At 41.6% G+C, this 27,586-nt stretch overlaps 1 protein-coding gene across 1 annotated transcript in view; it reads right to left on the bottom strand.

Moving 5' to 3' along the window:
* Positions 1-27,258, bottom strand: part of KCNH8 (potassium voltage-gated channel subfamily H member 8) — a 479,646-nt gene extending 452,388 nt beyond the window's left edge. The window contains exon 1 of the mRNA XM_055570028.1: positions 27,183-27,258. Within this exon, the coding sequence (XP_055426003.1) occupies positions 27,183-27,258 (76 nt within the window). The remainder of the gene's footprint in view (positions 1-27,182) is intronic.
* Between the last annotated feature and the right edge of the window lie 328 nt (positions 27,259-27,586).

Here is a 27,586-nt window from a genome sequence, read left to right as displayed (position 1 = left end):
TCTTTCTCTAAGCTATAGTTCCAAATAAAATGTTTGTTAAGATAATCTAGGTACTGAGACAAGGAAGGATTTACAATAGTACTGCTTTTTCCTTCCCAATCCAGGAAGGAAGTCAAAGTATTCCCACTACTGCAAAGTAACAAACATCAGGACAAAAGGAAGGACTGCTTTAGGGAGAGACCCCACTGACAGGCAGCAATTACACAGAAGTCCCAAGCCTTTCCTGCTGGCTCCTGCGTGACAGAGACAGGGCAGTGCCTGCTCAGATGAGACGACCCCAGTGCCACACTTTCAGTGGAAATGCTGTCAAGTTCCTGAGTGCATTGAAAATGATGATCCTTCACAACTGAGTGAGCAGAGAAAGCTTCAAGGTTAATCACACACCATCACGGCAAAAATTACCTGCGAGCCATTCTAGATTTCAAAAACCATCTCAGCTCCTCACTTTACAGAGGCTACCCAAAGCATATCTCACTCTGGGTTAATGAGATATTTCTCACTTTTCTCTGTAAACTTGGCAATGGAAGCAATCTTCACGCTTTCCTGCTCACTTCAAAAAGCATCACAGACACTAATTTAAAAATATACATGCAATCATTCAGGTGAATTTAGTGATCAGAGGAGATCTGTCATTCACAGCAACTTAATCCTGGTTGGCTTATTTATAGATTCAAGTTACCAAATATCTATGTGAAAACTGAAGCAGAAATGAAGGAAAGCTATGTATCTTTACTATTTGCATCAACCCTTACCATATGACGGCTTGAAAAATACATAGCAAGGAGGGGTCATTAATTTTTCTCTGAATCTTACTTTTTACCCTTCTAGTCATAAGCAGCCATACAGAAAAGAATGAGTAAGAGCAAAATATATGAGATGCATCCCCTAAAGGACCTAATTTAACCTAGAAAACTCTAAGCCAGTGAAAAAGTCTCTCAGCAAGCAAAACAACCCAAGTTTCCTTAAAACTTGTGTTTAATTGTAAGATGAACTGAAACAGAGATTATTCATATGATCCACAAAAATACATACAATTTATAAAAACAAATAAATGAGATTAGAGCAAGTGAGAGGCTCTGTGGCTAGGAATGGTATCTGTCCTTAAAATAAATGCCACAAGGACTCATATATTTGCCAGGAGAGGCCGAACTTTGAGAATTCTGAAGCCAGTTGATAGAAAAAATGCAATCCATTTCACAACATTTCCAAAATCTCTTCCCCATCTAATTCTCTGGTATTGAAAGCTGTTGTAAATTCTTTAAGCTTTGAGAAGCTATTACACTGTATAAGATATTATACCTTGGCAGCAATTAACAGTTAGCTGAAGCAATACTAAATTATAGAGAGTGGTGTGTGTGAGTGAGTGTACAGTGTTTGGACAGAGTTTTGGAACCTGTTAAAGAAAACAAAGACACAGGAGGTTGGGGCACAGTGGATGCACGTCACCCGGAACCCGGGTGCCTGTCCTTCAGAAGACGCATCTGCGAGGTGGGAGCGATGCCACATTAAGGGTCTCACAGAAAAACTGAACAAAACATTAACACAAACCGATACAAGGAAAGGACATCGGCTATGATGTTGTAACACGTGGATATGCATCTTCTCCGTGGATCTTAAATGGACAGATAGCTAACAACTTCCTAAACTACCCAGGTACTTGTGAAAGATAAATGAAGTAATATGCGTGTTTCTGTAATAAAGCATTTCTGTATGCTTTTCAACAACACAATATAAAACAAAAAATGGATGTTAAAGTTCTATGACAAAAAACCAAAAGATATGCTTACGCAATCTTTCAGTCATCAGGAGAAAATCTATTGATCCCTGATAGGCTCCAGAAGATCAATTTTAGCTGGAGCTACCCATTTAGTGGAGGACAAGCATGTGCCTGGTATCTTTTTTATACCACAGGATAATAAGATATATCTATTTTATTCTCCACTTATGTTGACATCCTAAAATATTAGGTGGTAGTGTCCCCACATTACCAAAAGAAGTGAGAGGCTATACACAGGATTTCTAAATGAGGTCAGCAAAACTGGTTTTGCTCACTCTGAATCCTTCATCCAGTGAGGTTATAAGAGGGTGGGGTTGGGAGGTTGAGGGTGGTGGTTTCAAGGGGAAAAAAGGCGTGGCTTTCTCATCAAGCCCAGGAAACCAGCCTTTACTAACACAGAGTGTCCTTTGGAAACTTGGGGAAACCAGTCTACACAGTGAGCACCAGTGGCTGGCTGACCAGTACCTCTGCCGGTGCAGTTAAGAGAGACTGTTGTATTGGCCATGGCCGGCAAAGAGTCTGGAGGTGTTCCCTGCAGACTCCACAAAATCCAGGCCCGCAAGGGAACCAGCGTGGGGTTGTCCAACATCCTGTACAAGGGGATCCCCGCAGGGCTGAAGGGACCCCCTTAGAAGAAGCAGAAGTGTCCACTGGATGTCTCAGGGATGAAGAGTCATAAGCTAAAGATGAACATGGCATCCCAGATCAAGAGAACAGCAGGCGATAAAGCTCCTGGGACATGTGCTGTGAGTGCACAGGAAGAGGTCTTAAAGAACTGAAAAAGTGTCCCCAAAGAGAAAGACGTCACCATGATCCCAAAGCACACATCATTTCTGAAGATTTAATACTCAGATGGCCCCGCCATCAGCCGATGAGAAAAGGGCAGTGACCGACCAGAACGGCTTCTACCACTTGGCTGGAACAGCACGTAGCAAACTCACTTCGGCTTTGCTCCCAAATGCCGACAGCTTATGATAATACTTGTCAGCCAAGAACTTCTCCACCCGGTACCTCTCCTCTCTCCTCCAGGTTCAGCCCTGGAAGAGCCTGGGACGGTCTAATGGATGGTGAAGAGGAGACTGTCCCACGACAGAGGCCAAACTGGGCCACTGCTGTGGGAGGGAAGCAGGTGTCATTTCAGAGGAAGATGGAAATTGCGGCTATTACATTGCTCTGCATCTTCGTTAACCTAAGCTACAGTAATGGAAAGACCTTTCCATTACCTGATGTTGACCCAAAGTGTCACAGAACTTGACCTAGATTTTCCCCAAGCAGACGGAGAGGACTGACCCTGTAACGACGGGTTGGAACAGGGGGTGAAGTTGGGTGGGGAGGTAGTTCAGTGAGACAATCGCAGTCGCAGGAGGTGCAGGTAACAGTTCTGATGTCTTCAGAATTTCCGCCACAAAACTCATTCCTCAAAAGAAAGTTGGTGCAAAGCTCAACATGCAAAACAGATGATCACAGAGTTGCTCTAGTTGGGAGAGGGGTGTGAGGCGGACAAGGAGGACAGGTGAGTTTCAGTCCCCTAAAGATGCTGAAGGTCAGGTTAAAAGGCAGATAGGGCTTTGATCTCATAATTATATTTTTAATTCTTTTCTATTTTTATTTGACAGATGAGGATTCAGCCTCTCCACAAGTTTTTCTGAGGAAACTTGTTAATGAGGCACCTTCTCTAAACACGTCAATGAAAGCTGTCACACTTCATCCTTCATATTTGACAACAGCTTAGATGCCTGGGCTGACACTTAAACACCCGAGGCAGCACATGCCAGTTTTCTAAGGTTTATACCTTAGAGGTCTGTTGACTCCTTGGGAGTATTTCAGCCTTTTTTCAAAGCATTTGTGCAGACAAATCGTGTTTAGAGTTGCAACTTAAGAACCAACTCCATATCAGTTACAGATGGAGAAGCTGGAGCTAGAAAACAAATAGATGGAACACTGCTCAGTAATAAAAAGTAACCAACTACTGATAAACGTGTGTATCAACTTTACCAACATGGATGGACCCTCAAGGAAATACACTAAGTGAAAAAAAGTCAATCTCAAAAAATATTTATTGAATTCTAATACTGATACCATGTTCTTGAAATGACAAAATTATAGAAACACGGAGCAGATTAAAGGTTGCTGGGGGTAGGAAGAGAGGTAGCTGTGATGGTAAGAAGATTGTACGAGGGGATTCTTGTGATAAAATGGTTCTGTATCTTGACTGCTTCACTGTGTGGCTGTTCCACGAATCTACACGTGCGATTAAATTGCACAGAACTAAACACTCATATGCAAATAAGTACATGTAACACTGGTGAAATCCGAATAAGGTGAATTGCAGTGATATAATTAATACTCAATTTCTTCATTTGTAGCATGTGGATAAAATTTCTGCCATGCCTACTTCATTGTATGTGAAGAATAAATAAGAGGCACTTGTAACAAGGAAAATTAGGAAGTATTATATAGATATATCAAGGTATCTAATAAGCAGAGGCATTTGGCTATAATCTTTCTGGTCACTTGCAGCTGATGTCCAGCAGCACAGCTGAACTGCTGGAGGAGTTTCATCCCTATCATACTACCCACGAGTGGTCTGGTCACCTGTGTCAAACAGCACACACCAATGACTTTGTTACAGAAACACTGGGAGAACTGTTAAGGGCCTAAACGTTCCTTAAGGATTCTAGGTATCTCTTGTTGCCTTCCAGTTCAGTGTAGAATTTAAAATTATATACCACCACCATCTTCAACTTGACTTTCAAAGAAAGCTATTGGCTTTCTTGTTATCCCCACCCTACTATTGTAGGTAGGTCTGGTACGACTGTGTCTGCTGTTTGATTAGCCCGCCAGGCTCCTCTGTCCACGGAATTTTCCAGGCAAGAATACTGGAGTGGGATGCGATTTCCTTCTCCAGATAGCATTCCAGCATGGGTAATTTAACCAAATTTGGTTCCACATACCTAGGAAAGTCCTTGACTTCCTGAAACCTTTAAACGAGAGGACAAGGGACTTCCCTGGTGGTCCAGAGGCTAAGACTCTGAGCTCGCAATGCAGGGGCCCAGGTTCAATCCCTGGTCAGAGATACAGATCCTGTATGCTACAACCAAGACTCCATGCAGTCAAGTAAATAAATTAATACCTTTATAAAAAATCATCTAAATAATGAGAATGGACTTCTTTGCATTTTGCTGTTTCATTCATTCAACATGCACTTGATATTCTAACTGTGTCCAAGGACTGTGCTCAGGAACAAGAAGTATGCCGTCAACAGGACAGGGAAGATTGCCACGGTCCTGTGACTTCCACTCTTGTCGGAGGAGGTGACCTGTGCAGAACAGCACACAAACGTGTATTTTTCACGTGTGTACTTTCTCATTACAGAGAAATTTTGGACTGGCCAAAAAGTTCGTTCAGGTTTATCCACGCCATCGTACAGAGAAATCCGAACGAACTTTTTGGCCAATCCAATATTGGGACCCTCTTTTTTTGTAACGTTTTCATAAATCGAACAAGTAACATGACACATTTTCTATTCTATGGCATTCTGTTTAAATTTTGACAGCATGTGAGGAAACAAAGCCATTTAAGGATACCAGACTGTCATTTTACAAAGAAAATAAACACGGCCAACCTTTTTTTAAGAACTAACTTTTCATTTTTGAAAGACGCACCCCCCACCCCCACAGAGATAATATTAACAAAGCAAGTACTGTTACTGACTCCGGTGCCCCGTCCTCTGTGCCTGCTCGTTGTGGGAGGAGCATTATTCCCTCAGCTGTGTTTGCCCAAATGACTCAGTTTGCCTTGCCCTCCTCCAGGGGGTCTTCCCAACCCAGGGATTGAACCCAGGTCTCCCACAGTGCAGGTGGATTCTCTACCAGCTGAGCCACCAGGGAAGCCCAAGAATACTGGAGTGGGTAGCCTGTCCCTTCTCCAGCGGATCTTCCCGACCCAGGGATCGAACCGGGTCTCCTGCATTACAGGTGGATTTCTTACCAACTGAGCTATGAGGGAAGCCTGTTGAGATGTTAGCAAACATGATAAGAAAAGTCTTTAATAAGTCTATTATTGGGCTGGCTTTATGGTGCCTTTGCCATGGTCACAGAATCCGACTCAGATCAGCATATACCAAGAGACGTATGGAGCAGAAACGCCTCCGGGTCAGCTTCCCGTGAACCGACCAGACGGGGCAGACCCTGAAGATGCAGAAGCCAGCGAGCCTAGTCAAGGGCCCAGCGCAGCACAGCTAAGCCCAGGCTGGATGGTGGATTAGCTGACCTCCCAGCCAGCCCATAACTTGTCAGCTATGTTAACCAACAGACAACTAACAGAGCAGGCAAGTCTGTACTACTGATAAAAAGAACATTGATATGAATTTACTGCCAAACAATTACTCTGTGTTGTTAATTTCAATAGGCTTCATTGTCAATTTCACTTGTTTCTCAAGGCTCCTCTATTCAATAGTTTGGATCAGTACAACTAATAATATGCCAGAAAGGCTGCTCATCAAGAAGTTGTGATACACAGAATATTGAATAAGTGTGTCTTATTCCTAGTACTATAGCTATAATTCTACCCTTCCCCCTATGCCCAGGAGAGCATTCTGACAGCTTTCAGTTCAGTTCAGTTCAGTTGCTCAGTCATGTCCATCTCTGCGACACCATGGACTGCAGCATGCCAGGCCTCCCTGTCCATCACCAACTCCTGGAGTCAACCCAAACCCATGTCCATCGAGTCGGTGATGCCATCCAGCCATCTCATCCTCTGTCGTCCCCTTCTCCCCCTGCCCCCAATCCTTCCCAGCATCAGGGTCTTTTCCAGTGAGTCAGCTCTTCACATCAGGTGGCCAAAGTATTGGAGTTTCAACTTCAACATCAGTCCTTCCAATGAATATCCAGGACTGATCTCCTTTAGGATGGACTGGTTGGATCTCCTTGCAGTCCAGGGGACTCTCAAGAGTCTTCTCCAACACCACAGTTCAAAAGCAACAATTCTTCAGCACTCAGCTTTCTTTATAGTCCAACTCTAACATCCACACGTGACCACTGGAAAAACCATAGCCTTGACGAGATGGACCTTTGTTGACAAAGTAATGTCTTCTGCTTTTTAATATGCTCTCTAGGTTGGTCATAACTTTCCTTCCAAGGAGTAAGCATCTTTTAACATCATGGTTTCAATCACCATTTGCAGTGAATTTGGAGCCCAGAAAAATAAAGTCTGACACTGTTTCCAGTGTTTCCCCATCTATTTGCCATTTCCTTCTCCAGGGGATCTTCCTGACCCAGGAGTAGAACCCATGTCTCCTAATTATAGGCAGATTCTTTACTTTCTGAGTCACCAGGGAGGCCCCCAAAAGCTTCCTGACGCTTCTTTATAATTCCACCCTTCTCCACGCCTCCTCCCACTCCTAAGCAGCCACTAACTGGCCAGAAGCACTTTTAAAATGTTACATGGTTCTACAGTCAGCTCTGGATGTGTGCCACCCAAGTGACCAACACCAGTGGTCATGACCCCTCACATAAAAAGAACCATTGTTGAAGTAATCCACTAAATGCCATTTGGAGAACATGCTACTTGTAACTTTCTTAATTGAGTTTCCCAAAGGACATGTTCTTAAAAAGCACAAAAAAGATTTGTGTCTCAAAGCGAAGTCAACCCTAACCCTAAGGTCTTAACCCTAATAAATGGCCTGCCTTTATTTAGCTCCAAGTGTTTGTCATCTTATTAAACACAAACGCTATAGTCAAAACAATATGTATCCATTCCAACTTCACTACTTATAAAGTGTGTCATTTTGACAATTTATTCAGGCTTTCTGGGTTTTAATTTCCTATCCACAAAGTAGGAATAAAAACATCTACCTTGCAGAATTGTAGCGATTAAATAAACTAATATAAATGAAATGTCAAAAACAGCATTGGATACATGGTTACTCAGTTCAGTTCAGTTCAGTCACTCAGTCATATCCGACTCTATGACCCCATGGACTGCAGCACACCAGGCCTCCCTGTCCATCACTATCTCCCAGAGTTTGCTCAAACTCACATCCATTGAGTCAGTGATGCCATCCAACCATCTCATCCTCTGTCGTCCCCTTATCCTACAGCCTTCAATCTTTCCCAGCATCAAATGAGTCAGCTCTTCGCATGCAGTGACCAAAGTATTGGAATTTCAGCTTCAACATCAGTCCTTCCAATGAACACCCAGGACTGATCTTCTTTAGGATGGACTGGTTGGAACTCCTTGCAGTCCAAGGGACTCTCAAGAGTCTTCTCCAGCACCACAGTTCAAAAGCATCAATTCTGTGCTCAGCTTTCTTTAGAGTCCAACTCTCACATCCATACATGACCACTGGAAAAACCATAGCCTTGACTAGACGGACCTTTGTTGACAAAGTAATGTCTCTGCTCTTTAATATGCTGTCTAGGTTGGTCATAACTTTTCTTCCAAGGAGCAAGCGTCTTTTTATTTCATGACTGCAGTCACCATCTGCAGTGATTTTGGAGCCCCCCAAAATAAAGTCTCTCACTGTTTCCACTGTTTCTCCATCTATTTACCATGAAGTGATGGGACCAGATGCCATGATGTTAGTTTTCTGAATGTTGAGTTTAAGCCAACTTTTTCACTCTCCTCTTTCACTTTCATCAAGAGGCTCTTTAGTTCTTCACTTCTTGCCATAAGGGTGGTGTCATCTGCATTTCTGAGGTTACTGACATTTTTCCAGGCAATCCTGATTCCAGCTTGTGCTTCATTAACTGTCAATTCTCTCCTTTTCTTCTTTCTATGTAATCAGAGTAAAGTTGAAAGAAGAATATGGGTTTTCAATTAAAGGCTGGGAGAGCCCAGCCCTTCTATGTGATAGTCTGAGGCAAAATCCTGAGGCTCTCTAGGGTCCTCTGCCTCCTTTTCTCTAAAAAGGAGACAATAAAAATCTTTAGGAACAATCACAGGGCAAGAGAAACCCAAGTCACTTCCATTCAAGGTATCTGGTGTATCAGAATTAAAGAGACAGCTGACAGTGTTATATAAACCCTTTTATTTTTTAATTTTATTTATATTAACAATTAAAATTGGGAGATAAATTTTTCCTCAACTTCATCAATCTATCACAGAAGATAATCTCAAAGGTAATTTAAAAGTCCAATGTAAAAACATTTGTACTTGGAGATCTAAGGCAGGGCAAAAAGTGGCTTCAAAAAGTTCTGAAGATTTTGTTATGAGGTGGGCATAACATATGATGACTTGAGGATGCCTTTGAAAATGAAAATAGGTATCAAAGAATAAAATTATATAATGATTGTAGCATCTTTTTTTTTATTATTGACTTGTTTTACAATATCAGTGAACCTATAGACTTCCATTTTCCCAAAATTATTTTGAAACATAAAATTATTTCTATGAGATGGCATCTATATATTACCAGAAATAAAATAACCTAAACAAATGATTTTTCATTATATTTTCACACGTTTGTTATATACGTAGCCATGACACCACCCTTATGGCAGAAAGTGAAGAGGAACTAAAAAGCCTCTTGATGAAAGTGAAAGAAGAGAGTGAAAAAGTTGGCTTAAAGCTCAACATTCAGAAAATTAAGATCATGGCATCTGGTCCCATCACTTCATGGGAAATAGATGGGGAAACAGTGGAAACAGCGAGAGACTTTATTTTGGGGGGCTCCAAAATCACTGCAGATGGTGACTGCAGCCATGAAATTAAAAGATGCTTACTCCTTGGAAGGAAAGTTATGATCAACCTAGATAGCGTATTCAAAAGCAGAGACGTTACTTTGCCAACAAAGGTCCATCTAATCAAAGCTATGGTTTCTCCAGTAGTCATGTATGGGTGTGAGAGCTGGACTGTGAAGAAAGCTGAGAGCCGAAGAATTGATGCTTTTGAAGTGTGGTGTTGGAGAAGACTCTTGAGAGTCCCTTGGACTGCAGGGAGATCCAACCAGTCCACTCTAGAGGAGATCAGCCCTGGGTGTTCTTTGGAAGGAATGATGCTGAAGCTGAAACTCCAGTGTTTTGGTCACCTCATGCGAAGAGTTGACTTATTGGAAAAGACTCTGATGCTGGGAGGGATTGGAGGCAGGAGAAGAAGGGGACTACAGAGGATGAGATGGCTGGATGGCATCACCAACTCAATGGACGTGAGTTTGAGTGAACTCCGGGAGATGGTGATGGACAGGGAGGCTTGGTGTGCTGCGATTCATGGGGTTGCAAAGAGTCGGATACGACTGAGTGACTGAACTGAACTGAAATTTGTCTTCTACACTAAGTTGCTGGTATTAATCTAAATAATATCTCTCTTGTATCTATATTATATTATTATTTTAATAAATAAATTTCCTGTAATTTTCCTCAGTGGTGCATTTTATGCTTAATAAATTTGAAATTGTAGGCATCTTCAATTAACTCTTTGCTATAGACCATAAAAAGTTTTAACTGAAAAAATACTCTGTACTTGCTGAACTACCTTAAAGACACATGATAAAGTCTGCTATGCACAGAATATCTTCAATTCTATGTGTCCCCAACATTTTACTACATTGAGAAAACCTCATTTCTACTTTTTATGTTGAGCATCTAAGTATTTCAGTCCAAATCCCTCATTGGTCCTTTCATTACTCAGAGAAATTACCTTCAAAAAAGGTACAATACAAATTTTACAATACAAGAAATTGTCATAAAAAGGATCTCTATGATTCTCTTTAGTGTTTTGTCCAATATAGGTGCTGCAAAATGACAGACCTTTTCAACTGTGTTCAGTTTCAGTGCTGATCAATGTGCCCAATTAAAGACAGAAGCACAGTCTTCCAAGCTAAAATATTCCGAATATTCCAAAGGAAAATTCTTAAATCTAGCACATAGTTTGAGCTCTTACTGTTTCACTTTCCCTCTTTCTTATCTAGTGATACATTTCACAGTACTCCTGTCTTTAAGCTTGGTTTACAATACTTGCTATCCATTAAAATGAAGTTTTTTAATACTCTGCTGATGAAATTCTTTGACTAAATATTTTCAAGTGATTTCAAACAAAACAAAAAGAAAATACAAAAGGCTCATTCAGAAAAGAATAATAATTGTCAGGCACTTAGGCTGTTTACAAAGCATTCATTCAAAGGCTCAGACAGTTTAAAATTCTGGCTGATGGTGGCAGTAAAAAGAAACCCAGGTTCTGCGCCACACGCTTTCCTGTATTGAACAACCATCACATAGCGTGACTGCTGTAATGAATTCTTCGCATATAAACATATTTGGTAATTATGAGCATTATAGGCTCTATAATGATTGCTAGTGAAAGCGAAGTCGCTCAGTCGTGTCCGACTCTTTGCGACCCGTGGACTGTAGCCCACCAGGCTCCTCTGTCCATGGGATTCTCCAGGCAAGAATACTGGAGTGGGTTGCCATTTTCTTCTCCATGAATTTCCTTCTCCAATGATTGCTAGACTATACAACTTGTTGGACACAAAAATGTACAACCAAGTTCAAGCACATGTCTTCCTCCTGCACATGTTTTTTAATTTGACATGTGTTATCTTCCCTATGACACTATACTCCATCAGAATTTACATTTTTCTTGTCACCACAAAACAAGTAATTTTATTTTTAAGGATTCATTTAACTGAATTTACAGTAACACTTAATATATGATTTATCTTCTATAAGACAAGCTTGGGAAAGCTTTACTTCATCCATGAATTTGAAGCAAAAGCTCAAGTATTATTAAAATTAACTGATTTTTCATAGAAAACTTTGGTGGTATGAACACTAAATTCTTCTACTATTGAATCAATACATTAACCCACTGTGGCTTCATTTTTTTTCTGTGTACCAGAAAACTCAAATTTAAAACTGAATAAAGTTTTCAACAATAAAACAGAACTACTGACACATGCAAAAAAATTAACTGCAAAAGCATTATGGTAAGTGAAAGAGGCCAGAAGCACCCTGCCCACACCAAAATGCTACACGCTATACGGTTTCACATCAGCCATGTATCCTAGAAAAGGTAAAACTATAAGGAGGGGAAAAAATAAATTGGTTGTCCTTAGAGACTGGAGGTGGGAGAAGGGTAAAAGCTTTGGTGGGAAGGGGAAGATACTGTTGCATATCTTGAATGTGGTGGTAGTTTTATGACTACAGGTTTTCTGTAAACTTCATTGAATTATTCTTACAAGGGATGATTTCATGGCATGTAATTTTTTAAAATTAATATATTTATTTTAATTGGAGGCTAACTACTTTACAATATTGTGGTGGTTTTTGCCAAACATCGACACGAATCAGCCACGGGTGTACATGTGTTCCCCATGCTGAAGCCCCCTTCCACCTCCCCCACCTTCCCATCCCTCAGGGTCATCCAATGCACCAGCCCTGAGCACCCTGTCTCATGCATCGAACCTGGACCCGTGATTCACTTCACATATAATAATATACACATTTCAAAGCTACCCTCTTAAATCATCCCACCCTCGCCTTCTCCCGCAGAGTCCAAAAGATTGTTATTTACATCAGCGTCTCTTTTGCTGTCTTGCATATAGGGTCATCGTTACCATCTTTCTAAATTCCATATATATGGCATGTGAATTATACCATTATAAACTTCACCAAAAAAAAAATAGAATGAATGAATTAAATTCATTTAGAAGATCAATTCTTTGATCTAAATGGAAAATCATGCTCCAGTAGAGAAGAGCAAACATATTGGGTCTGTTCCTTTACCTCTGGGCTTCCCTGGTGGCTCAGAGGTTAAAGCGTCTGCCTGTTCCAGAATGCGGGAGACCAGGGTTTGATCCCTGGGTCAGGAAGATCCCCTGGAGAAGGAAATGGCAACCCACTCCAGTACTCTTGCCTGGAGAATCCCATGGAGGGAAGAGCCTGGTAGGCTACAGTCCATGGGGTCGCAAAGAGTCGGACACGACTGAGTGACTTTTTCCTTTCCTTTCCTTTACCTCTAATCTGTGCTGTGTGGCCCCAGCTTAGTCAAGCTGACTCCAGACGTTTGTAAAAGAGCATTGCCTAGAGCCTAAAATACACAGAATAACCCATTGTTGAGGCTCTGAAGTTTAGAGGTATAACACTTTTCCATTCACATAGAGATTAACAAATTGCAGACCTGAAAAGAACAATTGTCTTGGAGTTCTTTAGGAACACTGTACCAGACTTGGGAGAAGGCAATGGCACCCCACTCCAGTACTCTTGCCTGGAAAATCCCATGGATGGAGGAGCCTAGTGGGCTGCAGTCCATGGGGTCGCTAAGAGTTGGACACGACTGAGCGGCTTCACTTTCACTTTTCACTTTCGTGCATTGGAGGAGGAAATGGCAACCCACTCCAGTGTTCTTGCCTAGAGAATCCTAGGGACAGCGGGGCCTGGTGGGCTGCCATCTATGGGGTTGCACAGAGTCAGACACGACTGAAGTGACTTAGCAGCAGCAGCAGCAGCAGCAGCAGCAGCAGTACCAGACTTACAAGGACAGCTGCAAGAACAAAGGACTTTTGCACCAAGAAGTTTGCAACAGCCTCCTACCCTTTAAGGATGAATGAAGCCTGAATGATTCTAACTCAGGTAAGAGGTTCTTTGGGACACTGGTCCACCATCGTCTTCGTCTGCTGGCTTTTCAAATAACATCAGTACTCCTTGCCGCAGCAACTCGTCTCTTGACTTACTGACCTGTTGTGGAGCAAGCAGTGTGAATTTGAACTAAGTAACAATGGTACACAGCAATTATGACCAAGCTCCTTTCTGTGGGATGGACTGTCACTTGCAGGCATAATTTCCTGACATCAGATACTAATTAGAAAAATAAAAACATGCTGATGCTTATTCAGCAGATTTGTGGCTTCTGATGTTGAGGGGTGAGTAACACTGCCCCAGTATGGGTGCCCACGATGGATGCAAACGTCAGCACGCTCATGCACGCTTAGCCCGTGTCTGCTGCTGAGCGCACTAGCTGTAGCCCTGCAGCGTCACGCGTGTTGAAGACCCGGTGTTACAGGAGGGTGCTGCGCAACGTGTGTGTTGTTCTAGCAAAGCACATGCATACATATTTCTCACCTGGAAAATGCCAGGATACAAGATATGTGTTGTTGCTGGGCATCTCTCAGATTTAAGGACCCATTAAAGTAAGGACTGCATTCAGTACACAGACATCTGAGACCCCACTAGAAAACTGCCATGAGCCAAAGCTGCAGAACTAACTGGAGACCTACCACCCATCCTGACTTGTTTTAATGTAACAGTGAATGATAATATATTAAATTAAGAAGAATCTGGCACCAATATTAAACCCAATGAAATCACATTAAAACTGGCAAAAATATGGATGTGTGGATCCCCCCACCAAAAAGCCAATAACATACACATACAAAAAAATGAATATTCTATACTATGTAAAGTTTAAAAATAAAATAAAATTTAAAAAAAATGAAAAAAAAAACTCAACACATAAAAAATGAAAAAAAAAAAAAGAATATTACATACACACACTCTGAAATTCTAAATAAAACACTAACAAGTAAAATTCTAAGTGAAGTGCTAAATAAAATATTAACAAGTAAAAACCAGAAAGACATTCAAGAAATTTTTATTGAAAGAATGCCAGGACAGTTGAAATTATAAAATCTGTCAAAAGAATCTATTAACTGACTCAACAAGAACCACAGAATTACTTGAAAGGTTATGAAAAGAATTGATTAAACTGCTTGATAAAATAAGAACACATAACAAAATCTCTTAATAATAAAATATTTCTCAAACTAAAAACCAGAAAAATTCTTATTAGAAAAACACTAAAATAATTCCCATTGAAGTCAAAAACAAGAAAGATGTTCTTTATCAACACCATTTTTTTTAGTATTTATAATCCTAGCCAAAGCAACTAGACAACAGAAAAATTAAAGGGACAAAAGTAACAGCTGTGAAAATTGAAAATAAAGCAAACTTTTCATTATTTGACAGCAATATTATTTCTTATCTGAAAACCTCAAAAACCCAAGTGCAAAATTATTACAAAGAATAATAGAAACTCAGCAAGCTGACTGGTTAGAAAAATAAAAAATGTAAGAATCAATAGGCTTCAAATAAATAAACATGACTGCATTAGAAACACTAACCAGTGGAAGGAAAGAATCGATTTTTATCTAGCAGTTACAAAAATAAAATTAGTAGGCATCAAATAAACCAGAAATATGCAAGACCTTTATTGAGAATCCCCCCAAAAAGATGTGAAAGATAAAAACATACAGCAAATTTTTGGATATGAATTTTCAACATTATAAAAATGTCATTTTCCTACAGGAGATTCCATTAAAAATACCATGAGGGGTTTTTCCCACTAGATAATCTGATTCTTAAGTTCCTGTGGACTTCCAAATAAGTACGATTAGCCAAGTAAAATTCTGGAGGGGAAACAGAATAGAATGAGACTTTTAACACACATCATAAAACTTCTATAATTAAAACTGAAACTACACATTAAGAAGAAGATAAATGAATGTAATAAGTCAAAAATAGAATTACACAGACAAATGTATAATGTGATAATCTAGACATTTCAAATCAGCATGGAAAAGAATTATGGAAGAATACTGTTAGAAAAATGGATATGGATCTAGAAAGGAAGAATCTGATCCCTACATTGTACTCAGTAGATCAAATTATACAGTGTATTGAGTAGAAAAAATGAATATACAAAATGAAACTATGGTAGAACACACAGAACACATATATATAGGATATATCTTTTTAATAATTTCAGAATAGAAAACATCTCTTTAAGTATGGCACAGAAAACAGAAATCATAAAAGGAAAATTGATTATTTACATAAAAATGTTAAAATCCACCAAAACTTGAGGAAACACACACAATTCACATCACTAATAAAGTGCTCCGTGTGTTACTACGTAAAGAGCTCACAAATGTCAAAAAGGGAATGAAACAATTTAATTAAAAAAGGGTAATGAATATGAATAAACAAATATGCTCAGGAAAGGAAATTTAAATAGAACTTAAATATATTAAATAATGCTCAGCTTCCCTTACAGTAAATACATGTACTTAAAAATGACAATAGGAAGCCACTTTTTATCTATTAGTTCAATAGCAATTCAAGCGATGGAATGAAAGAATGGATATACTGAAATGCTAGGCAAATAGCTATTATCATTATCTTTTACTTAACCACATTACTTTTATTCAAACCAAAAGTTGCAGTACAATACGAAGGCTGCGGTGCCAAGACATTCGCTCTCCTCCAGCGCCATGCAGTCACAGGAGAAACAGCCTTCTGGGTTGAGGTTACAACAGGCTCAGGAAGCAACAGTTAGAACTGGACATGGAGCAACAGACTGGTTCCAAATAGGAAAAAGATTACGTCAAGGCTGTATATTGTCACCCTGCTTACTTAACTTCTATGCAGAGTACATCATGAGAAACGCTGGGCTGGAAGAAACACAAGCTGGAATCAAGATGGTCGGGAGAAATATCAATAACCTCAGATATGCAGATGACACCACCCTTATGGCAGAAAGTAAAGAGGAACTAAAAAGCCTCTTGATGAAAGTGAAAGAGGGGAGTGAAAAAGTTGGCTTTAAGCTCAACATTCAGAAAACGAAGATCATGGCATCTGGTCCCATCACTTCAGGGCAAATACATGGGGAAACAGTGGAAACAGTGTCAGACTTTATTTTTTTGGGCTCCAAAATCACTGCACATGATGACTGCAGCCATGAAATTAAAAGACGCTTACTCCTTGGAAGGAAAGTTATGACCAACCTAGATAGCATATTCAAAAGCAAAGACATTACTTTGCCAGCAAAAGTCTGTCTAATCAAGGCTATGGTTTTTCCAGTGGTCATGTATGGATGTGAGAGTTGGACTGTGAAGAAAGCTGAGCACTGAAGAATTGATACTTTTGAAACTGGGGTGTTGGAGAAGACTCCTGAGAGTCCTTTGGACTGCAAGGAGATCCAACCAGTCCATCCTAAAGGAGTCAGCCCTGGGTGTTCATTGGAAGGACTGATGCTGAAGCTGAAACTCCAATACTTTGGCCACCTCATGCGAAGTGTTGACTCACTGGAAAAGACCCTGATGCTGGGAAAGACTGAAGGTGGGAGGAGAAGGGGACGACAGAGGATGAGATGGTTGGATGGCATCACCGACTCAACAGACATGAGTTTGGGTAAACTGGGAGTTGGTGATGGACAGGGAGGCCTGGTGCGCTGAGGTTCATGGTGTCGTAGATTCGGACACGACTGAGCGACTGAACTGAACTGAACTGAAAAGTGCATAACACTGGAGAATATATTCCTCCCATAAAAGTTGACTCAAAGTAAGTAGAAGAATTTCCTGTGTAAGACACGAACAGTGTAAAATACAAAAGGATGTCTCTATAACACCCATAAGAATTAGAATATCTTCTGTAGAAAGATTAGCCTGACAACAAAAACATCACAGAAAGTTCTCAAGTCAGTAAATGCTAAGGACCAAAATCTCAGAGAAGATGGGTTTACTTTTTTCTTTTAAAAAAATGGACAGTAGATATTCTTTGATGAGCAAAACTGCTTTGCAAGTGACTGCACTTAGTATTTCCAGATACGAGTCTTAAGTGCCAATCGAAAAACATTCCTTAAATGACAAGTATCAAAAGGGAAAACAGTATATGAACCAGAAAAGGCTAAACTCTTTAAAGCAGAAATCCCTTCTTGCGAGAGTCAGAAACTAGAAATGCCATCACACATTGCCCCAGCCTGTTTATACTTACTATTAAAAAAAACCACATTTTAGAGGCAGTGTGATATAGTAGAAAAATCACAGGCTGTAGTAGAAAAATCACAAGCTACTGTGATAACGCTGGGAAAATTCCGAGCTTGAGTCCTGTCATCTGGTACAGAAAGGGCGCTGAAGTGCCTGCCTCCTTGCTGAGCCGGGCTGTGTAGGAACAGATAAAGCAGCAGCCAACCACACAGCAGGAATGCAGACAGGCCCCAAATGGTAGTCCCTGTTACCATCGGAGTTCCATAAAAGAAATTAGCACCTCACCCATGTGGAAATGAAGGGCTAGAAGCCAGTCTAGAATTATGTTTCAAAACTGCATTTAAGCACATAGTACTGTATGAATAGACCAGCAGTTATCACTGAAAGGCAATAAAGGCAGTCAATATACGAACCTGGTCTTTAAGAAATGTGAATTCTTTTACCCAAAGAAACATTTATTGAGCACAGACTTTCTTCCCAGCATAAGCCCAAGTGAGGAAGCTGGGAGAAGCTGATGGCTGAGTGCTGAAAGCCAGTCGTCAGCGCACACAGAAGAGCTGACTAAGGCACGACCTGAGCAAGGCACTGTGGAGGCTAGGGAAAAGGTCGCCTGACTCTGCAGCCTCAGGGCGGGTGCCAGGCAGAGGCCCGGAGGGTTCCGGGTGACGGTGTCTGCAGCCTTAGGAGGCAGCGGCTGGACAGGACTCTGAGAGTGGCCTTGGGGTCAGGTGACACCGAGAGCTTTAGAGCCCCTCCAAGAGGTGGCAGGGAACCGTCTGTTACAGGGTTAAATGATTCTCGGGACAGTGCAGACTGAAAGGGGCCACAAGTGGGTCAGATAGAGGCTTACGCCCACAAGAGTCCAGAAGAGTAAGGCTGCCATCGTGCCCAGGAGAAACAGGATCCAAACTAAAGCGGAAGCAGCGAGAGAGAGGCGAGGCACCAAATCAGGGCATTTCCACGTGAAACCTCAAGCCTGATGACCCATGAGGTGGATGGGCCGCTCGGGCTAGCTCAGAGCTCCAGCCTGAAGAAATGGGTGGGTGGGACGCCAATGACGGCGCCAGAGAACAAATAGGTTTCATGGGCTAGAAAAGATTATTTGCTCACTTGGGGTCATGTGAATTTTGAAGGGCTTAAGGGAGATAGTTAGTTGTATTAACAGCTAAAAAGGAAAGCAAAATTAATTTTCCAGGGAATTTATAAGCCAAGAACCACATTTGACTGTTTAAATTACTGAGAAAACTCTTCAGTTGCTGCAGTTGTTAAGTATGAACTATGCCACAGATGAAGTTGAAACCTCATCGTTTTTGTTTGCAGGCACTTCTAAACCAAAATGGGTTTAAAAACAGTGTTTAGACAGGATCAGCAAATAGGCCTATTCCTACTGTCTCTGAAGAAGTGGCAGTTCTGTCCCTTTGAGGGTTGGCGTTTCTCCAGTCGCTTCACGGGGGCTAGCACACCCTCAATTACTTTTCCTCTTCACAGGCGTAGTCCTGCAGAACAACCCTGGGGGTGGGAAAGGCACTCAGCTACACAGTCAGAAATCAATCTTCCCCTTTCCTAAGGAAAGCTGGCTTCGTGGGCAAAGCAGATATCCATAAACAAATGAATACCACACAATTTCACTGCGTAATAGGGGACCCTTGCTCAAGTGTGAAGGCTTTATTAAGACACAGTAAGAAAAAGGATCTTAGGGATTTGGTTTACACACTTGGACAGCCTATAAGAATTAATTCAAAGCAGCTAGACATAAGAGCCAGATAAACACACACACAATAAAATAATATCTTGCTTTTTCAAAGGCAAGACCAAGCCAATGTAGCTATTTCCCACGGAAGCCCATGAGCTTGAGACTCTCAGCTTCGTTCAGAGAGCCCAGGTTAAAATTCAGACACCAAGTATTGTAACCCTTAATGGGTAGAAGCTGAAAAATATTGCAAAACTCTCATGGAAGCTGCGAGTAATCTCTAGCTGGAAAGAATGAACACTTTCGGAGGGAAGGGAGGGAGGGCAGTATAGGCGAGGGGATTAAGACGGTACAAATCTTCAGGTAAAAAATAACCTACAAGGATATGCTGTACAACATGGAAAATACAGCAATGTTTTATAAGGACCGTAAGTGGACTATGACCTTTGCCATTTGTGAATCACTATATTGTACACCTGTAACATATAATATTGTATATCACCTATACTTCAGTTTAAAAAAGAAAAAAAAGGAGTGTCTTCAGTTTCCTAGGCTCAGTGACAAGTGTACACAAGTTGGCAAAGTAAATGGAAGATTATTTTTTGCCCTGATCTTATATGAGCCAAGCATGCCCACCCAGAGTCATTTACTGTGTGATGCCCCCTGGAGAAGCTATTCCTCCCTCAGCCAAACGTGCACAGCCCTTCCCTACACTTGCTGAACACTCGCATCCAACCCGACGATGGTAATCTGTGCATACATTTACTGTCCTCTTTTAGAGAAGGGCAAGCCTGATTTACCCCGAGGATCCTAGCATAATGGCTTTGTATAGAGTCAGTGTGGATTAAATATCCTCGAGGAAATGTTGGACTCACTGAATAAAGCAAAGACGTCCTAAGAGAGAATGTGCCCTCCCAGAAAAGCATTGTGTCTGGGCTACAGGCAACACCAAATGCCAGAGCCTAGGAAAAATACACTGGGGGTATAGCTCCCATCCTTAACATGTTTACCTCTCCATGCTCTTCATCGTGTATGATGATGTCAAAACAAAATTATCTGGTACTTTTAAAGGTCATGTAGCAAAATTTTTCTTTTATTAGTATATCTCACTCATTCAAAGAAATGCATTTCTGGTTAGCTAAGTCATGTCTGACTCATTTGCAACCCTATGGATGTAGCCCACCAGGCTTCACTGTCCATGGGATTTCCCAAGCAAGAACACTAGAGTGGGTTGCCATGCCCTCTTCCAGGGGATCTTGCTAAGCCAGGGATCGAACCTACATCTCCTGTATTTGCAGGCTGATTCTTTACCACTGAGCCACCAGGGAAGTCGGTTTCTGGTAAATACCTAAATCCAAATTCTTATAAATCAAACACTTTGTTCATTGCAGGAAAGTTTTGAGAACCTACATGATAAGTCTTTTGCAGGATAAAGAATTCATCTCTCAAGTCAAAAGAGTGAAAATAAATAATTCCCTCCTTCCTCATCCCTCTTCTCAATTTGTTCTTCCCTCTCCCTCTTTTTTTCTTCTTTTCTATGTTTTAGTAAACTTAGGATAAAGCTTATATAAAGAAAATTATTTAACTTAACATAGTCAACCTCAATACACAGTGCATAATGTGGAGTTTCTTAAAATTTGAAACATGGTTAGAGGCATAAAAAAGAGATGGAAAACATACTGTTTCAAAACAGTCCACATACTGGCCCAGTTACAGAAGTGGTTCTGAAGGTAAATAAAGTGGAAACAGCTTGGTCAGCTCAGGGCACAAGGACTCGTCTAGGATCCTGGACGGACGCCACAGCTGTGGACTGGCTCGCCCTCCAGTACACAGACCAACAGACCCCATGGAATCTGCCTTATCTGGAAAGAGTGCACACACTGTCAAAAGCCTGGGATTAATATTCTGAAAATATCCTTATGTCTCCCACATTTTTCCTAGATCAGAGAATGAAGAATCTGATAACACAGCTGACTACACACGTCCTAGGCTGGGCTGATTCACACATCATCACCAAACATAAAGAAACGCCCTCAGCCCCGTCAGCTGGGCCATGTACTCACCGGGATTCAGATGCGAGTTTATGTGCCTACAGAATTACAGAGACTGTGCTCAGCAAACCCGCTTCACAGAAAGACAGAGGTGAAAATGTTAGGCTCTGTGTGATGGGACAGCAAGGGGTCAGCACTGTTAGTAGACTGAATTCTAAGCCAGCTCACAAGATTTCCAGCCCCTCGTGTGACACCTCATCTAATTCCTTTCTCTTGCATATGGGCAGGTCATGTGATCTTAGAAGGGATTTTACAGATGATTAAGATCCCTCATCAGTTGACTTTGAGTACATCAAAAGGGAGATTATTCTGGGTGGACCTGATGGAGGTGAGCTCCTAAAAGAAAGGCATCCTTGCTCTTTTTGTTGTGTTTTGTTTTAGTATAGTTGATTTACAATGTGTTAGCTTCTGCTGCAAAGTGACTCAGTTATACAGATACATATATCCACTCTTTTTAGATTCTTTTCCCGTCTTGGCCATTGCAGAGTATCGAGTAGAGCTTCCTGTGCTGTACAGTAAATCCTTATTCCTTATCTATTTTTTATATAGTAGTGTGTATATGTCAGTCCCAATCTCCAATTTATCCCTCTCCCCGTTCCCTGCTGTGCTTCCCTGGTAACTCAGCTGGTAAAGAATCCACCTGCAATGCAGGAGACCCTGGTTCGATTCCTGGGTCAAGAAGATCTCCAGGAGAAGGGATAGGCTACCTACTCCAGTATTCTTGGGAATATTCCCTGGTGGATCAGACTGTCAAGAATCTGTCTACAATGTGGGAGACCTGGGTTCAGTCCCTGGGCTGGAAAGATGCCCCTGGAGAAGAGAATGGCAACCCACTCCAGTATTCTGCCTGGAGAATTCCATGGACAGAGGAGCCTGGCAGGCTAGAGTCCACAGGGTCATAAAGAGTCAGACATGACTGAGTGAGTTTCACTTTCATTTTTCACCCTTCCCCCTTGGTAATCATAATTTTATTTTCTATATCAGTGAGTCTATTTCTGTTTTGTAAATAAGTTTATTTATATTCTTTTGTAGATCCCGCATTTTAGACAAACATGATAGTCGTCCTTTTCTGACTTACTTCACTCAGAATGACAGTCTCTAGGTCCACCCATGCTGCTGCTAACGGCATTATTTAGTGTTTTTTTTTATGGCTGACTTATATTCCATCGTGAAGAAGTAAGCCGCTCTGCTGTGGGAGCGCCTGGGGAGGGATTTTGTACCAGGAGACCAAAGGAAACCAGCTGCTGAAAACGGTCCCCAGCTGAAGACAGGCACGAAAGCGTTGGCCTTAGTCCTAAAACCCCAAGGAACTAAATTCCTCCAACAACCACGTGAGCTTGAAGGAGGGCCTCGAGCCTCAGCTGATGACTTGGTTGCCACCTTGTGGCCTATGAAGCCCTGGGCACAGGGCCCAGCTGGTCCCTGCCTGATGTCTGACCTAAAGGACGCGTGAGAAGGCAAGTCACGGAGGGCGCGGCAGTTCACTGCCCAGAAGCAGAAACCCAGCGCGGGAACCATCCCTCCGAACATAAAGAGCGGGAGTAACAGCGACTTCCCGTGGCGTGTGAAACACACACGAGCCTCTGCAAATCGCCGCTTGTGGGGAGACATCCATGCGGCGCTGGGTGTTTCTGCCAATGTTTCCCTGGGACAGCCTGTTACAGCCAGACCCACACACGGTGGAGCTCCCTCTTTCCATCGGCTACATGCCTTTGATGATATTTTCCACACTATAGCCCAGAAAAGACTCAGGAAGTCCCCAGTGCCCCCCTTTTCACTGTGCTCCCTTCCTGCAGCACTGGGTACCTTACCTTCTCTCTGTGCTTCTAATATTATGAGATCTACATACTTTGAAGACACTATAAAGACGAAAAGCCATTAAGAACTGCCTTTGTACAGAAAGCATTCCAAGTTAACAAATGTCGTTGGACCACTTTGCACAGGAATACATAAAACATGCAAATACGAATGAGTGTCTAAGCCTCAATTATCTCTGAATACTTTGACTGGAAGCTCCTTGACAGAGTCCAGTGGGCTACAGACTTCCTCTAGAGCTTCGACCTTGTTTCACTAACCCCAAAGGGAAAGAAGTTTTCCGGCCAAATTTTGATGTGACTGGAAAATGTAGGCTGATGCACCACTTTGTTTGGAAATGGACACTTTTCTTTGAAAGTTTTATATACTCAAAAAAAAAAAAAAAGTGTTTTTCTCAAATGGTACCCTGTGGCAAATATCTGTCACACTGAAAAACTGTTTTTTAAAATATGCACTTATGTGTTCTGTTATTATACCTTCCCTTTGTCCAGATTAATATTCATGTACTTAAAGCAATTGTCGACTCCGAAAATAATTTTTTAAGTACATTAAAAGTGTAAAAATAAAACATTATGCAGTCATAATGTTAAGATTGTGTGTATGTATGTTTAACTGTTTCAAGTGAGAAGTACGGCTATATGCTGAGTCAAAGAAATTCATTGGAATTATTTTTTCCCCCTAAATGGGGTACACATATTCAATACTTGCAAAGTTCTTAGTTTTTCTAAGTCTCATTTACATTCAATTTACCAGGAGAACATACTTCAAGAGTAAATATATGCTAGGGTAGTTTTATATGAAAAGATTTGTGTTTTCCAGTAGTTGTTAAAATTATACTGTTTACGAGGAAAAACTTTCAGTTAACGGTCCACTACTGTCTTTCAATCCTGACAAAGAGGTCACTTCTTAAATATTAAAAAGAAAAAATATCCTATTATCCCAAATAATAAAGTGTCTCTGGTGGTGGTTTAGTCGCTCAGTCTTGTCCGACTCTTTGTGACCCCATGGAGTGTAGCCCACCAGGCTCCTCTGTCCATGGAATTTTCCAGGCAAGAATACTGGAGTGGGTTGCCATTTCTATCTCCAGGGGATCTTCCCGATCCAGGGATCAAACTCAGGTCTCCTGCATTGAAGTTGGTCTCTTGCATTGCAGGTGGATTCTTTATTGACTGAGCCACCAGGGAAACCCAGGGAAAGCATCAGTAGGTGATGAAAAGCATTATTAACTTCTTTGATGTTGTTCTGTGATAATACAGCAACTGATAAATTATAGATTATGTTATAGGCTTTTATTGTCATATATTTAATTTTTCCTGGGAGAAATTTTTAGATGATGTTTCAAGATTTATTATTTTTCACTACAGTATTAAGTCAATAAGGATAATAATAATACTGCATGGTGGTTAACTAAGGGGGCTTGCTAGGGTTATTGTTTGGTCTCTTTTTTTTTCAATGTTATTGCCCAAAATAAAACAGAGTAAGAAGTTAACATGACTATAAAGTATACCTAACAAATAAGGCAGAAAATGTACCAAATAAACACACTATGTTTTGAGTACAGTAGCATTATTCTTTCTCCAGTATAATTTTTATTTGGGCAAGTGGTAATTTTGCAAATTTAAAACTTGCAAGTAGTTTTATCTTTCCCAAGGAAATAAATGACTGTTCTAAAAAATATCAAGAGAGAGAAGGATGATCATAGGAAAAGAGTTTCAGGGACAGTAATTATACTTAATAAAATTGTGTCAATACATAAAAATAGAAAAAGATAAATTAAATATTTAGCTGAAATGGTTTGCCATGATGCTAGATACAGCAAAATGTGTGGCTAACTTTTGCTTAAAGTATTTTTTTAAGTTTCAGATTATTCAGGTCTTCTTGCAATTCTAAGGAAGTGCAAATGAGAAGACAGATTCCTCATTCCTCGAATGGGGTTTTTGGGATGAGGGGTATCATTATATGCTGTGCTCCACTGATTTTCAGATTGATTTCATACACAGTGGTCCCCTCCAGGAATTCCACAGACCCTCGGAGCACAGACCAAGCATGCTCTCCCTCTACAGTTTCGGTTTTGCTGTTATACTGAATGCTGGTTATGTGATGCTGATCTTCCCAAACAAGGCTTTAAAACCTCTAACCTTCTATTTTATTCACATGGATGTGTAGTCAAAATAGAAAAAGAGCTATTTAGTAGCACACCATTCCTTCTCTTACATGTCCTCTGTTTATCAAATGTTATAGTGAAAGAGGCAGAGGTGTTCTCACAGATGATCCAAAGCCTCCCCTCATTAGCAACTGATATCTAAAAATAGCCCTGCTGAAATTCCCAGGGCTATGCTGGGAACACACCGCATTCCATTCAACTTTAAATGACAATGAAATAAGCAACCACCGTTTGCCAATTAGTTCATTTTCAATAGATGTATTTGTAATCAATATCAAAAGTCTTTGGGGTTTAAATTTTCAACTTCAAGAATAACATCCACTAGAAACTAATCAGTTCCTAATTTAATAAATAGTAGTAACCACAATCATGCATGAAGACAGCGGTGGTGATGTTGTGTAGAGGTTGGGTGGTGGGTATGATGGCATTGGCAAGGGTTTGAAAGCCTAATAATGATATTTTCTCTTCTTATCATCTGACTAAGACCATAGCATTGCTCTTCACTCATACCGCCTGACACATCTAGAACATAACAGGGGAGGGAAAGGCTAAAGATAAAGATAAAACCACCGGAAAGAATGTTCACAACAACCACCCCGAGTAGGCTGGATGTCAAAAATAAAAACTGAACAAAATCCAGTAAATATTTCATTTCTCCCTCACATAAACTTTCCTAACTACTCCTGAAGCGCATAAGTCCAGGATTTACTTCCCACCGGTAGTAAGACCGTGTATCCAGACTCCTGGAGTGAAAATTGTTACATGTGTGCTCCCCCATCAACTCCGAGAAATATGCTATCATCCTAAAAAGTGATATCGGAATCACTACAAGCCTTTGGAACAAATGAGTTTCTACGAGTTTTGTGTATAGGCAGAAAAGGAAAGACAACACGCAGAAGCAACGCAAGCCAGGAGGCCGGTGTGGGCATTCATAGAGAAACCAAGTGATAGCTTTTGCTGCGGGCGAAGCACAGACTGCTCATTGCAAGGAAAACCAACCGCCCCTGGAGAAGGAGGGCTTGAGAAGCCCGGAAGTAATGGGGACCTGACCGTGGTCCTGAAAGAGAACCATTCGCAGATGTGATCACGTCTCCAAGAATCCACAGCGCATATCTTTGCTTTTAAACTGAAGCCTAAACAAGCTAAACGTCCAGTGATTTTCGCCCTCAAAATACATATGTGTATGTTGAAACTTTCTCTTATGATAGATCAGCCTTTAGCATGCCCGGCATCTCTTTCCACAACAGTCTCTTCTGGAGTGCTAGGGTAATTCCAGATCGAAAGGTATTTTATTCTACCTGAGAAGTAGGAATCGATATTCTGATCAACTCACAACGCTTAGAATTCTACAGGAAGCTTACACTTGGTGATCTTGATTCTAGTTGCATTTCTTAAACTCAGATGGGATCATGCCTATCCAAAAGACTTTTCGGAATGAAGCTCCACCGAAAAAGAACACTCCAAACTCTCCCTATAATTTGTTGTTGTGTTAGTCGCGCTCAGTCTATCTGACTCTTTGCGACCCCATGGGCTGTAGCCCGCCAGGCTCCTCTGTCCACGGAGCCTTGAAACTCTAGATAGATTGGCAATTCACCAATATGGACAATTTTCATCTTCACCTCATAAAATTAATAAAAACCGATTTTTTAAAGAGGCATTACGGGTCCCACAGTGAACACAGATGTAGATCTTTCTTCAGATTCTTTTCCAGCCTTGACAAACCCAAGAATCAAGGGGGCCAAATACACCAAGTGTTAACATTACACTGAAAAAAAAAAAAAATTCTCCCCACAAAAGACACCTCGGCAGGAAGCGAGGGAAACACACTCCCCTGGTGCAAAATGGACAGTGGGAACGAAAGTAATTTATATGAGAAAAGATCGTTTAAAAAAATATATATATGCAACTCATCCAAGTGCAAGACTTACGTGTTCCGTCAAAGCGGGTGGCGATGGTGTCCAGGAAGGTGTTCTGGGGCGCCAGCAATCCTTTCATAACCGGCATCTTTCCAGCGCGGTGTGAAATTCTCCATCAAAGTTTGTGCAGGAGGATGGCTCGGGAGGAAAGTGCCAAGAAGCGGAGTGGGGAGCGCAGGGCCGGCCGGGAGGGGGCCGGCGCCGGCGAGGGGCCGCTGCGAGCGGCGGGAGGACGCGAGGGCGGGGGCGCGGCTCCGGCGGGGACAGCCCCGGGGCGCCCGCCCGGCCCGGCCCGCAGCGCCCGGCCCGCCTGGCGAGGCCGCCTGGCCCGCCCTCCACCTCCGCGGCCGCGGGAGCCCCGTCCCCCCGCCGCGGGCCCCCTCCCTGCCGGGCGCCGCGCCCTGACCGCCGGCGCG

The sequence above is a fragment of the Bubalus kerabau genome, chromosome 2, assembly GCF_029407905.1.
Source record: "Bubalus kerabau isolate K-KA32 ecotype Philippines breed swamp buffalo chromosome 2, PCC_UOA_SB_1v2, whole genome shotgun sequence".
Lineage (NCBI taxonomy): Eukaryota > Metazoa > Chordata > Mammalia > Artiodactyla > Bovidae > Bubalus > Bubalus kerabau.
This window is presented reverse-complemented; position numbering and strand designations above follow the sequence as displayed.